At 53.1% G+C, this 13,276-nt stretch overlaps 2 protein-coding genes across 8 annotated transcripts; both read left to right on the forward strand.

Annotated features, from left to right (window-relative positions):
• The first annotated feature begins 5,475 nt into the window (after nucleotides 1-5,475).
• On the forward strand, nucleotides 5,476-7,367 carry LOC124247689 (baculoviral IAP repeat-containing protein 5-like). Its single transcript, XM_046677228.1, has one exon. It carries the CDS (start codon nucleotides 6,446-6,448, stop codon nucleotides 6,872-6,874), a length of 429 nt encoding a protein of 142 aa, XP_046533184.1. The 5' UTR covers nucleotides 5,476-6,445; the 3' UTR covers nucleotides 6,875-7,367.
• A 2,073-nt stretch (nucleotides 7,368-9,440) lies between these two features.
• On the forward strand, nucleotides 9,441-13,061 carry LOC124247399 (asialoglycoprotein receptor 1). 7 transcript variants are annotated; one of them, XM_046676616.1, is made up of 9 exons: nucleotides 9,441-9,673; nucleotides 9,907-9,996; nucleotides 11,297-11,476; nucleotides 11,605-11,700; nucleotides 11,779-11,850; nucleotides 12,066-12,152; nucleotides 12,239-12,390; nucleotides 12,467-12,573; nucleotides 12,650-13,061. In XM_046676616.1, exons 2-9 carry the CDS (start codon nucleotides 9,930-9,932, stop codon nucleotides 12,804-12,806), a joined length of 918 nt encoding a protein of 305 aa, XP_046532572.1. In that variant the 5' UTR covers nucleotides 9,441-9,673; nucleotides 9,907-9,929; the 3' UTR covers nucleotides 12,807-13,061. The 7 variants fall into 7 exon arrangements, with proteins under 7 accessions (XP_046532572.1, XP_046532571.1, XP_046532570.1 ...); XM_046676615.1 differs by having other exon boundaries at nucleotides 9,441-9,656; nucleotides 9,884-9,996; XM_046676614.1 differs by having other exon boundaries at nucleotides 9,443-9,656.
• The last annotated feature ends 215 nt before the right edge of the window (nucleotides 13,062-13,276 follow it).

Consider the following 13,276-nt stretch of genomic DNA (forward strand, 5'->3'; position numbering starts at 1 on the left):
GGGAAGGGCTGGATGCTCTTTCCAAAGTCACTGACAGACTCAGAAAGAGGAGGCCGGCCTTGCAGAGGTCCCTGCAAACTTAGCCCAGCCCTGACCACTCCTCTGGGCTGTCTCCATCCGCTGGGCAGCACAACACTGTCTAAAGGAAAATAGAGAGGAAACTTTCTCCATTGGTGTTCATGGAGTTGTGGACAGAGCTGAGCTCTGGTGATGACCTGTACAGAGGTTTGCTAATAAGAAGTGCTGTGTAAATATTTATTCTTTGGGTTTCTTTATGCCCCATCTCTATAGGAAAGATTTGAAGCAGCTTTGCAAATAATAAAGGTAGGAAAATAGAACCTCGATACGAAAGATAAAACTAGGAGAAACAGATGCATTGCTATGAGGGTAAATATGATCTCTGAGCTTCCTACTAGACAGGTCCCTTACCTAGTTCTTTATTATAAAGGAGAAAGAATTCTAGTTCTCAGATTTTCCTGGCCCTAAGTCCTAACTGCTGCTCCTCAGATGCTCTGTGTAGAGTCGTGGTTCTCAGCTTTCCTTCCGCCAGTGTTCATGTGCCTGACAGGTTCCCACCTTGAGGGCCTCAGCTTCAGTGTGGATGAGCTATTGGTGACACCAGCTAGGATACTACCCCTTTCTCCCTCTGACTCCGGTGCTCCGGGGGGAAGGCTGAGGTGGAGGGTATGAAGAGTTGTGATGGTTAAGTACGAAACGAAGAGGTGTGATGGTTAAGTACGAAACGGTGCAAAAGGGCGGTTTTTGTTGCTACCCCTGGCAGAAGTGGAGCGTTGGATGCAAAAGACCACCCCAGGGGTAGTGATTCTGGGGGTGTGTGTGTGGGGGGTTAGGGGTGTGACTGCCCCAACCTAAACTGACCCAAGGATGCAGGCAGAGATCCTGGAGGTGTGTCACGTAAACCAGTGGTCCTCTGTGGATTGCCCTGCACAATTTTCCAGTTTTATCTAACAGTATTTTATCTAACAGACCCAGCCCACTGAATCATGGGGGTGGGGCCCAGGGGTCTGCATTTCAGGAGACCTCCCAGGGGATGCTGAGATCTCGCTGGTGGAGAAGCTCTGCTTCCCAGGATGTTCTTCGGATAGCCGTTCTTCAGCTTGTTCTGTGGAGGAGCAGATGGCTTGAGGCTGTGCTGATGTTATCTGCCATGGGCTGAAGGGAGAGAGCTGAGAGGAGGAAGGTGCGTGCAGGTGATGTGTCTGGATCTAAGGGGTTGAGGAAAGGTCACCAAGAAGGGGTAGAATCACCTAATTCTGCATGCGTTATGTTTTAGATTACAAAGGTAATACATGTACCTTACAAAAATTCAAATAAGTGTAGAAATACATGTCGTTTAAAGAAAAGTTCCGTTCTCATCTCATTCCACATCCTCCTCAGAGGGAAGCACGGGAGCAGTTTGGGATGTTTCCTTCCAAATCTATAAGGAGCTCTTCCCTGGTCCTTAAGGAGACCAGGTGCTTGAGTGGATACACGCACCCAGGTTCCCAACTGTTGGGGTTCCGATCCTGACTCCTCTTACCTCCCTCTGTTTCTTTCAACAAATACTTATCAAGATCCTCCTTGGTGCTGGGCAGTGTTTGGAATGCTGGAATGCAATATCCTGCCCTCAGGGAACTTGGGTCCATCCAGTGGGAACAACAGGCAGGAGGAAGTACAGGAATGCAGAGGATTAAAATACTGATGGTGCTGTAAAGACAGTGACCGCTGGGTAGGTGTCCTTGCTGGTTGAGGTGGGGCGCTCAGGGAGGCCTCTCCTTGGAGCAGCTTTTGGGTTGAGACCTGAAGGATGATGAAGCCTGGGGCAGGGGAGTGTCCCGGGTACAGAGGAACGGCAAGGTAGCAAGAAGTTTGGAATGTCGGAGGACAGAAGGAGGTGACTAGGGTGGAGTGGGGTGGAGGGAGAGAGGCAAAGAGGAGATGGGGTCAGAGAGGTGAGCACAGCCTGATGCTAGGACTTTGCATGGACTTTTTTCAAAGTGCCATAAAGAGCTGTTGGAGGGCTGCAAGAAGGGAGTGGCAGGGTACCCCAGTGCTGGTGGAGAAAGTGTGGGGTCAGTAGAGAGCCAGCTGGGAGGTGGTTGTGAGGTTAAGATGAGACAGGTTGTGGCGTCACTTTAACTGGGCCAAGAGCTTAACTTCTCTGAGCCTCAGTTTTCCTCAGCTGTAAAATGGGAATAATAACTCCCTACCTTGCTGGATTCTTGTGAGGAACAAAGAAGATGGTACACGGAAAGCCCTCGGCACGCTGCCTGGCTAGAAAATGGTAACGATAATTGCTATTGGCCTCTTCGTCTATTCTCAGTTACTGGGTGAACTTGGAAGTTAAATAAAACCTGGAAACATTTGGAGTTTTAAAATTCTCTAAAATGTTCATCCTCTAAATAAAGGTAGGAAGGAGGAGTAGAGAGCGTCCTGGGTCACAGAATCTTGGCTGTCCCAACAATGAAAAGTTGGGGTGTGCCTGGGGTGGAGAGTGGAGTTGGGGAGGAGAGACCAGGATGGAGAAAGATCCTACAGAGACTGCGCTCGCCCAGCCGAGGGAGGGCACGCTGAAGCGCTTGGGTGGGTTTTATCGTCCACATTCTAAACTTGTGGGCCGTGGCCGTTTCCCCCTTCCAGGCCCGGGGAGCCCCCCTGCCCTTGGCCCGTTTCTCCTGGTGCTGAGCCCTCCACCCGAGCACATTCCTTTAACCTCTCCTGCTTCAACTCCACTCAAGCCCCGCTCAGCCTCTCCTAGATTTGGGGTGCCATAGGCCACCCTCTGGAAAGTCTCCCCTGAGCCTCGTCTTCACCCCTTTGCCTGTTTGTCCAGATAGCTCATCTTGAGGTCTGCCGGGTGTCGAGAGGCATGAGGTGCAGCCCCACCCTCTGGGTCTGGGGAACAGCGAGGCAGGCCCATCCCCAACGAGAGGTTGATAGCGCTCAGAGAGGGCTGGGCAGGGGCACAGGCAGCTTGGAACCCAGGTCTCCTTCTCCATAGAAGAGACACTCCAGGGCCCCAGTTCTGTCCCAGAGAAGTTGCTAACCATCCTCGGGGATGTGGGGAGAGACATCCTCTGCTATCCTGACCCCAACCTTCGCCTCTTGCTCCACATTCAGAGGCCCTAGGATTCTAACTCAACTGTTGGCTGTGCTGCTAGTGATGATAAGAAGAATGAAACAGCTGGTATGTGCTGAGCAGTCAGTATTTGCCAGGCACTGTGCTAAATGCTTTCCCCTCATTATCTCATTTAACCTTGACCCTAACTCTCTGAGATGGGCCTTAGACCCACTTTCCAGAGGTGGGAGAGGTGAACTCAGACCAGTCTCATGGTGGCCTTCAGGCTTTGTCTGCCACACTGGCCTTTTCACCCCCTGAACATCCTGGGGACCTCTAGCATCTGCGGGCTCTCTCCCTACCAGGCCCCCTTCTCTTCACCAACTGCTCAGGCTCCCTGGCTGAAAAGCACTTCCCTCTTCCTGACTCACCTTGATAGGAGGCCCATCCCCCTCTCTTCTTGGCTGTCTTTAACCTGGCACTTGGGGTCCCCAGATCTGGCCCTGAAGGTCACCCCCATTTCCCACTTGGATAGCTGGTGGTCCTGGGACTTTTCTTCTGCTTCTCCCGTTAGCACAGGCTCTGTCCTGGGCTGCTTTGTTTCCGCTGTGCCTTCTCACTGGCTGGGGTTCATCACAGGGCGCTGCCACACCTGGGCCACACCCAGGATTCTGCTTCAGTGTCTCCAGCCTAGAAATTTCTGCAGACTCCAGACCCATTTCTTGCAGCCTTCTGGATCCTGGTCAGGTGCACTGCTGTCGCCCCACCCCGGCCCCACCGCCTCCCTCACTGCATGTTCAGCAGCCTCCAACTCCACTCCATTCCTCTGCTAAAATTCTGCCCATGTGACCTTCCTTCTCTGGTCTCAACCTTCAGTTTCTCACCGGGACCAACCCAGCAGCCTAACTGAACTGCCTGCCTCTCAGTAACCCACCTCTGCCCCATCACTCAGCCCAAGGTCAGGCCAGCATTCAACTTACACATCTGACCTCACCACTGCCCTGCCTGCAGCTCTTCCTGGGCTCCATAGTATGTAGTCACAATCTTTAACTTTGTTGTTCAGAGCCCCATCGTAAAATATTTTTGGTTGTGTGTCCCCCGATATATATTCTCTCATCTAATAATTCTCTACGTGTTGTGGTAGCCAGCCTTCCAGATGGCCCCTGATTATTTCCCCCCAGTACTCACCCCCTTGTGTGGTTCCTTCCACACTGAGTAGGGCTGACCCGTGTAACCGCGAGGATATTGTGGAGATGATGGAGCATTACTTCTGAGGCCAGGTCCGTCTTGTGCTCTTGGATCACTTGCTCTGAAGGAAACCAGCTGCCATGTTGTGAGGACACTCAAGCAGCCCTGTGGAGAGAGAGAGGCCTCCTGCCCACGGTCAGCACTAACCTGCCAGCCGTGCAAGTGAGTCACCTTGGAAGCTTGTCCTCTAGCCTCGGTCAAGTCTTCAAATGCAGGTAGCCCTGACTGGCATGCTGACGGCAACCTCATGGGAGACCCTGAGCCAGAGCGAGACCTCAAACTGAGTGAGATGATCAATACTCCTTGTTTTAAGTTGCTAAGTGTTGGGATGATCATTTTGCAGTAATTGATCACTAATACACATGTACCACTGTACAAGTCTATTATGTACGTTACAAAACATATCCCCAAGTAGAAATCTAAAGAAACGGGATAGCTGCCAGCCCAGTGGCGTAGTGGTTAAGTTTGCATGCTCCGCTTCAGTGGCCTGGGATTCACAGGTTTGGATCCCGGGTGCAGCTACGCACCACTTATCCAGCCATGCTGTGGCAGGCGTCCCATATATAAAAAATAGAGAAAGATGGACACAGATATTAGCTCAGGGCCAATCTTCCTCAGCAAAAAGAGGAGGATTGGTGGCAGATGTTAGCTCAGGGCTAATCTTCCTCACCAAAAAAAAAAAAAAAAAGAAAGAAAGAAAGAAAGAAAGAAAGAAAGAAATGGGATAAAAATGTACATAAATAAAGTTCTGATGTCTTCTTACCATACTCCTAATGGATGATCTTGTACCCCTCTGGGGTGCCTGTCCCCTCTTTGGAGACCGTTGTGCTTCTGAATGACCTTCAGAACACCTCACCCTGAGATTCAAGGCCCTCTTCAGGGTAGTCCAAGCTACCTTTCTGGTTTCCTCTTCCAAGAGTCACTTGCTTATTACCACTGATAAAATCCTACCTGTTCTTCTGGCCAGCATTATTGACCTCCTCTCGGGAGCCTTTCTCGATTGCCCTGAAGGTGGGATCCCCAGCTTCGGAGCCCAGCCTCTCTGAACTGCTCTCTGCATGTGCTCCACATCCCACAGCGAAGTGTACTGGGGGTGCGGGGGGTGGAGGGTGGGCGGTGGGCGGAGCAGGGGGGCGTTTTTCGTGAAGTATGTTGGCAGAGTCCTCAAAGTGGCCCCAAGATTCCACCCTGTCGTCCCTGGGACCGGTGACTATGATGAGCTACCACTTTCACAATTACGTTGTTATACATAGTTGACCTTATAGATGACCATGTATGTGTGTTATACACACAGTTGACCTCAGGACAGGAAGATTTTCCAGGTGGGCCACATTTAATCACATGAGCCCCTTTAAAAGCAGAGAAGTCAGAGACTGGAAGCATGAGAAAGATTCCGTGCACTTTGCGGACTTTGAGGATGGAGGAGCCACGTGAGGAGGAATGCAGGTGGCCTGTAGGAGCAGAGGACGGCCCCTGGCTGACAGCCAGCAAGGAAATGGGGACCTCAGGCCTATAGCTCAAGGAACTGGATTCTGTCAACAACCTGAACCGGCGTGGAAGCAGATTCCTTTCCTCCTTTGCCTCCGGAAATGAATACCGTCCTGCCAGACCCTTGATCTCAGCTTTGTGAGACCCTGAGCACAGAGCCCAGTTGGCCTTCTGCGCTACAGGACTGTGAGCTAGTAAACAGGTGCTGTTTTCAGCCACTAGGTTTGTGGTACTCAGCAGTAGAAGATGAATCCGTGAGCCTTTGTCCCTGAAGACCTCGCATGATTCAAGACATAGGTTCTCAGAAGAACAAACATAAAAAGGCGGACGAGTTCTCAGAGTGCGTAAATCTACTACCCTGTGGTATAGTTTCGTTTTTAGCTACTTTTTAGTTTCTTGGGATTATCGCTGGTATTTTGCAGACGGCCTCCTTGGAAACTGGTGGCCCAGTGTGTCATGTGGTGTGTCTGGCTTTCTTCACAGTGTTTCGTCACCTCTGACTCCCATTCTAAAGCGACCGCCTTTGGAGGGTGTTCTTCAGCACTGGTCCAAGCACTGCTCCCTCAGCAATGAGTCTGGGAACGTGGGTATAGGTAGAAACCAGACTTCAAACACATCTTGTTCCAGGCAGCAGCACTTGGCGGCTGCGGGATGGGTGCCCCGTCGTTGCCCCCGGCCTGGCAGCTCTCCCTCAAGGACCACCGCGTCTCTACCTTCAAGAACTGGCCCTTCTTGGAGGGCTGCGCCTGTACCCCGGAGTGGATGGCGGTGGCCGGCTCCATCCACTGTCCCACTGAGAATGAGCCCAACTTCGCGCAGGGTTTCTTCTGCTTTAAGGAGCTGCAAGGCTGGGAGCCAGACGAGGACCCCGTAGAGGAGCATGAAAAGCATTCATCCGGCTGTGCTTTCCTGTCTGTCAAGAAGCGGTTTGAAGAATTAACCCTCAGTGAATTTTTGAAACTGGACAAAGAAAGAGCCAAGAACAAAGTTGCAAAGGAAACCAACAGTAATCAGAAAGAATTTGAAGAAACTGCAAAGAAGGTTCGTTATGCCATTGAGCAGCTGGCTGCCTTGGAGTGACGCCTCCCCACATTCACGGGTCCCCCAGTGGCGGACATAATTTCCAAGCACATTCCCCAATGTTACCGACTTTTCTGTGGGGCCCCTTAACAGTGCCTTAGGACAGGAGAATGTCAATATTTTGAAAGTAGAATATTTAAACCATATTTTCGTTGTTTCTTGAGAGTGGTCCCTGGAGTTACTTCATTGTACAGCTGATGCTACTGAGTCCAGTGACTGGTTCTCTCTTTTTTCCTGGCGGTTTTTGCTCTGTTGACTCCTGGACTCGCCAGGGTGAGAAATTTGCTCCCGTGGGTAGACCTCTTCCACAGCGACATGTCTGGGCTTCACGTTGACTAGTGGCTGTCGAGCTTGAGATTCGATTCGTGAATGCGATCCTAGGTCCATTGTGACTGGACAAAGAATTAAGGATACTATTTTAAATTTTATTTGTGTAATAATCCGAATTTATAGTGTGCCTTTCTGTGTTCCGAATACTCTGTATTAGCTCGCTTTGACATCTACACGTCTGTGACCATCCTTGTACCCGTCAGGTCTGCGGTATAACAGCAGCCTCCCTTTGCTCCAGAGCGGATCATATGGAATCACCTCCCTGCCGAGCCTCTGGAAGTGCTGTGTGTGTGAAGGCGGCCTCTCGCCTGTCCCGGCATTTTGTAACCTTCAAGCTCACAGACGGAGAACTGGTGGTGTCAAACCACAGGCCCTGCCTCGGGACTTGACGTGTGTTAGTGTTCTTGCCATGACTGGAGTGTGAATGGCGAGGTGGCGCGGAGCAGGGCTCATGTCTCGAGCTGATGTCTTGCTTTGAGGTCAGTTGAAGATACTTCTTTACCCAATGGGCACATGGCAAGGTTGCAGCATTTCTCTAAAACAGTTGAGGAAAAGGTCCTTAATACCAGACAAGGCATTTTCCAAAGGCCCAGCTCACTGCTTCATCCTCTCTCGAGTTAGAAGGGTCCCCAGTGAGAGCGGCTTCTTCCTGGCGAGCCGGCTCTGGAGGAGCTGTCATTCACAGAGGCGGCAGGCACAGGTGGCCTGGGAAACACGTGTAAGGAGTTCCTGGTCTTAATATTGTCAATACTCTGCAAACAGCTATTTCTCATTGATGTGGACTAGGTGGCTGATAATTCACCTGTCTTTCTAATGTGAATCTTCCTAAAAGAGGGCAATGGAATAAATTAATTTAAAAAGTGAAACAAACAAGCAAAAACAACAACAAAAACAATCTCGTTCCAGTATAACGTGCAAACACAAGAATGCACAGATCGTAAATGCATGGCTTTCTGCAGTTTTGCAAACTGAAGGCTCCTGTGCAACCAGTGTCCAGATAAAAACGCTGGACATTGCCCTCACCTCAGGGGCCCCCCGTGCTTCCTTCCAGTCACCGCTTCTGCAAGGCTAACTACTATTCTGACCAAAACAGCGTAGGTTTGTTTGCCTGAATAAACCAGATTGTGAGTGAGAATATCTGAGAATACTAAATTAACAGCCCAATAGTCACCAAAATTACTGGCCATGGTCCCAGTGCATGCAAACAACAGGGGGGTTTTCAAGACACAGACAAACGGGCGCACCCAGGGCTTTCACATTTTACCCAAGGGATGCGTTCCTGAATATCTCACGTGTGGGAAAACTGTCCCAACTCAAGACTAGTTTCCTCACTGAAATAACTAACGTGGGCTTTGTGTGACTTCACATGTGAGGCCTAAAGCAAGACTTGTTAATATCTTTAATGTTGCCCAATTTCTAACAGCATAATTCAAATTCACACACTCCTCTCTGAACACAACCCTCTCTGAATGCCCATGGAGCTGTGAGGGACCAAGTTTTAGCATCTCTGGGACCCTGGGGCTGGGTATGGTTCTGGGGCCAGCGCACGGGTCTTGGAATCGGGCTGCCCAAATGCCAGTGCTCACTCAGCTGCTTCCTTGCAGTGTGACCCTGGGGAAGCTCTTCCCTTTCAGGACCTCAGTTTCCTCATCTGTGAATCTGGGGAAATGAGAGGAATTGGTGAATGAACAGCCACAGGCACGTGATGGGAGCCCAGGGAGGTTTGCTGGCGCCAATCACTGGGGAGGTGGGAAAAGCCTGCTCTGTGCCTCTCCCCCCACCACACCCCCTCCTGCTTGGAGGAGTTCACTCCCTGTGAGAGTGAAGCCAGTTAGCTCCAAGCTGGGGAGCCTGGCGGCTGAACCCCCCAAGGAAGCTGGGGCCTAGGCTCAGATGCCAGGGTCATAGGACCAGATTGGGCAAGAGCAGAGAACCGGTCCCTTTGATCCTGGTCAGGGAAATTTGGAGACACCGACAATTCTGGGAAATTTAGAGGCAGGAAGTGAAAGGGGGAGGGGCAGAGGGGAAACAGTGAACTGCATCCCAGCCCCTCCTGGCCTGGCCCCCCCCACCCCAAATGGCGCAATGAGCGCGGTGACCGGCATGTGGGGGTGTGGGGACAGACCAGGAGACTGCTCCTTTCTGGGTAGGAAAGCAGAAGCAACCCATCCTCCGCTCCCACCCCCAAACACCCCCTGGGTTCCCAGTCCATTTCCACTTCTGTTTACGTCCAAAGTCCCAGGCACTGGGGATGCCAGTTCGTGTGCGCAGGTACACAGACACCCAGACACGCAGAGGCGCAGGGCTCGGGGCCTCGTATGGACCCTGCGCCTCCCCTTGCACCATCCAGGGCTGTCTGCGCACCCTGATTCTCCAGGCTTCAGCTCCCTTCTTAGCCGGGGATCTGCACAGCATTGAGGGACCCAGGAGTCAACCTTGAGACCTTCAGCAAGTAAAAGGGGAAGAAAGGCAGGAGGACTGACTGTGGGAGGTGGGGGAGAGGAGGGGGGGACATGCTGTCATGAGGGTTGGGGGCTGGGTGGGAAAACTTCAGAGGATGGGTTTTGCATGTTAGGCCAGGGAGGGAATAGGGGAAAGAAGAAAGGTCTCCATGTAGCCACCGATCACTTAGAAAGGGGCTAGACCCCACATCCCAACTCCATTCACCTCCAACCTCAGCCCTAACCCTGGCCTTGACCTAGTCCCAGGTTCAGCCTGCCTTACCATGACAAGGGAGTATCAAGATCTTCAGCATTTGGACAACGAGGAGAATGACCATCAGCTCAGAAAAGGTGAGGGGACACTGCCCCCCATTTCTGAAAGGTCAGCCTTAGGTGGCTATCGCCCCCTCGCCCTCAGCTTCTTTCTGTGACCCTTGACTCTCTCTCTGGGTCTGCCCCACTCACAAGAACGTGGTGTCTCAGCCGCCCCTCTCAGGGCAGGTACAGGGTGTGAAGCTGCAGTCTCCTTCTTGCTGACAGGTGTCCAAGGCTTCTGCATGACCCTCCTGACAATCACCTTGTCGCTCACTTCTCAGGACCATGGGGAGGGGGTGACCCAGGTAGTGGGAGTAACTGGAAGAAGTTAGGCCCCCTCCTGCTTTCCTCTTCCAACAGCCTGCGAGCCTTGGTCATGTGTGTGAGTGTGAGTGTGAGTGTATGGGGTGTCTGGAATCAGTTTGGTCAAGCGGGTAAGGTTTCTGTGAAGAGGCTGAGCGATCTCCGATCCGAGGGGGGATGAGGCTGTCCATCAAAAAACAAGCCGGGCCAGCCCTGTGGCCGAGCGGTTAAGTTTGCACGCTCTGCTTCGGAGGCCCAGGCTTTGGCGGGTTTGGATCCTGGGCACAGACATGGTTCTGCTCATCAGGCCATGCTGAGATGGTGTCCCACATAGCACAACCAGAAGGACCTACAACTAGAATATACAACTGTGTGTTGGGAGGCTTTGGGGAGAAGAAGAAGAAGATTGGCAACAGATGTTAGCTCAGGTGCCAATCTTTAAAAAGAAAACAAAACAGAAAAACAAGCCCCGCTTCTTTCTCATGTGAGCAAGGATGAAGCTCCTGGGTGATGGGAGTGGGCAGTGCCCTTTGATGGAGGAAGGGGCTACAAGGGAGGAGAGAATGAAGGGGACGCCCCCACATCCTAGCTCACAGGGATGCATCTCCCCGAGTGGGAGCAACTTGAGGGGCCTGAAGTCTGGCTACTCTGCCTTCTCTCTCTGCATCCAGCCAAAGAGGAGTGGGATTCATGGGGAGAGAAAGAAAACCCCTTCTCTTGCCCCTTTGAGGGGGGAGCTGACTCCCCAGCTGGCCGCCCACTCCATGAGTCTCCTCCAGTTCACAGACTGGGTCCTCAAGGCTCTGAGGAGGTTCGTCAGCTGCAGTGACACAGTTAGGCCACTAGGTGTCAGCAAAGACTCAGGGCCTGGGTAGGGCTAGGGCAGCTCTACGCATAGCACCCCTTTCCACCCCTCTTCCCTTTCCCGCCTCCAGTTGCCTCTGGCCCCTCAGGGTCACCCACTGTCCAGATTTCTTAATCTATATGGTTCCTCCTAGGCTACTAGAAGAGCCTTAGTGTGCTCTCCTCCTAGGATCCCAGAGCTGCTCCAGTCTCCCGTCTGTCCTTGAGACCCTGACACCTGCTCCTCTTGCAGGGCCACCTCCTCCCCAGCCACTCTTTCAACGCCTCTGCTCTGGAACCCGCCTCCTCCTGCTCTCCCTGGGCCTCAGCCTCCTGCTGCTGGTGGTTGTCTGTGTGATCGGATCCCAGAGTGGGTGCCCCGGGGGTGGGCTGGGAAGGGAGCAATGTTGCGGGGGACAGTGGTGGAAGGAGAGCTGGTTGCTGTGATGGTGAATGCAGCCCCCTCATTTGGTTCTATCCCCACTGGCTCCTGCCCAGACTCCAAGTTGCAGGAGGAGCTGCAGGCTCTGAGAAAGACGTTCAGCAACTTCACAGTGAGCACGGAGGCTGAGGTCAAGGCCCTGAGCGTCCAGGGTGAGGAGGGCTGGGGCTGGGGTTGGGAGGCTGCGGAAAGCTGGCGACGTTGGGACACTGAGCAGGTCTCTCCGCCAGGAGGAGGTGTGGGCAGAAAGATGAAGTCCCTGGAGTCCCAGCTGGAGAAACAGCAGCAGGAGCTGAGTGAAGGTCAGAGAGGGAGTATGCGCATGTGTGCATCTGTGTGTGTGTGTAGGATACAGAGGGTCCTTCAGGCCAAACCTAGGGGTCTTGCTGCAGGGGCCTCTGTGATTGATCTTGGGGCCCCGGCACGCAGATGACAGACTCCTCCCAACCCCCAGAGCTCATCCTGACCTCCTTTTCCTTTCCCTCTCATCTCCCTGCCCCGCCCTCTGTCTCCCCAGATCACTCCAGCTTGCTGCTCCACGTGAAGCAGTTTGTGTCTGACCTTCGAAGCCTGAGCTGTCAGATGGCCATCCTCCAGGGCAATGGTGAGGAGGCAGGCACCCAGCCCTGCTTTCCTGCCCATTTTCCTCCAGGCAGCATCTCAGCTCCTCTACCCTCCCCTGACCCCCAGGCTCTGAAAGGACCTGCTGCCCGGTTAACTGGCTGGAGCATGAAGGCAGCTGCTACTGGTTCTCTCGCTCTGGGAAGCCCTGGCCCGAAGCCGACAAGTACTGCCAGCTGGAGAACGCCCACCTGGTGGTGGTGGGCTCCTGGGATGAGCAGGTGAGGGCCCAAGAGGGCTCATCTGGGAGGCTGGCTGTTCTAAGGAGAGGTCACCACCTGCCTCCTCTCTCTCCAGAAATTTGTCCAGCACCACATGGGCCCTGTGCACACCTGGATGGGCCTCACTGACCAGAATGGGCCTTGGAAATGGGTGGATGGAACCGACTACGAGACGGGTTTCAAGTGAGTGTGCACCTCACCCCGCCCTCCCTGCCTGGGGGTCTGGGGCTCCTGGGCCACATCCCGCTTGTCCCTTCAGAAACTGGAGGCCGGAGCAGCCGGACGACTGGTATGGACACGGGCTTGGGGGAGGCGAGGACTGTGCCCACTTCACGGAGGACGGCCGCTGGAACGACGACGTCTGCCAGAGGCCCTACCGCTGGGTCTGCGAGACGGAGCTGAACAGGGACAGCTAGGAGCGTCCCTCCCCTAACTTATTTCCTCAGTGCCTTTACCTGCCAAAGGGGCTGGGGTTGGGGACCATCCTATCTGGGGGCCTCCTCCACTTCCTCCAGTATCTTCCTCTAGGATTTGAAGGGAAGGGGGAAGGGCAGTGTCTGAGGAATGTAGAATGATGTTTGGAGGGGCGGGGAGATTGGAACCCATGTCACTTTCTGCAGTTTGCTGGTTATTATTGTCAACTTTTTTAGAGTAAAAAGAAGAGAAATATATGAAACATTCTGAGTTGTCTGGTTATTGGGGACAAGGGATCAGGACTGGGCTGGTGGCACTAGGAGGCTCTGGGCAGGCAGCAGGGCCGAGGGGGCACCGCATGGGCTTTGGGCCAGGTGGCCTGGCTCCGTTCTTTACAGGCTGGGGAGTGAAGGCAGTTATTCTGCTCTCTAAGTCTCAGCTATAAAATCGGATTTTTACCGGGACCGTCCTG

This window comes from Equus quagga, chromosome 11 (genome assembly GCF_021613505.1).
Source record: "Equus quagga isolate Etosha38 chromosome 11, UCLA_HA_Equagga_1.0, whole genome shotgun sequence".
Lineage (NCBI taxonomy): Eukaryota > Metazoa > Chordata > Mammalia > Perissodactyla > Equidae > Equus > Equus quagga.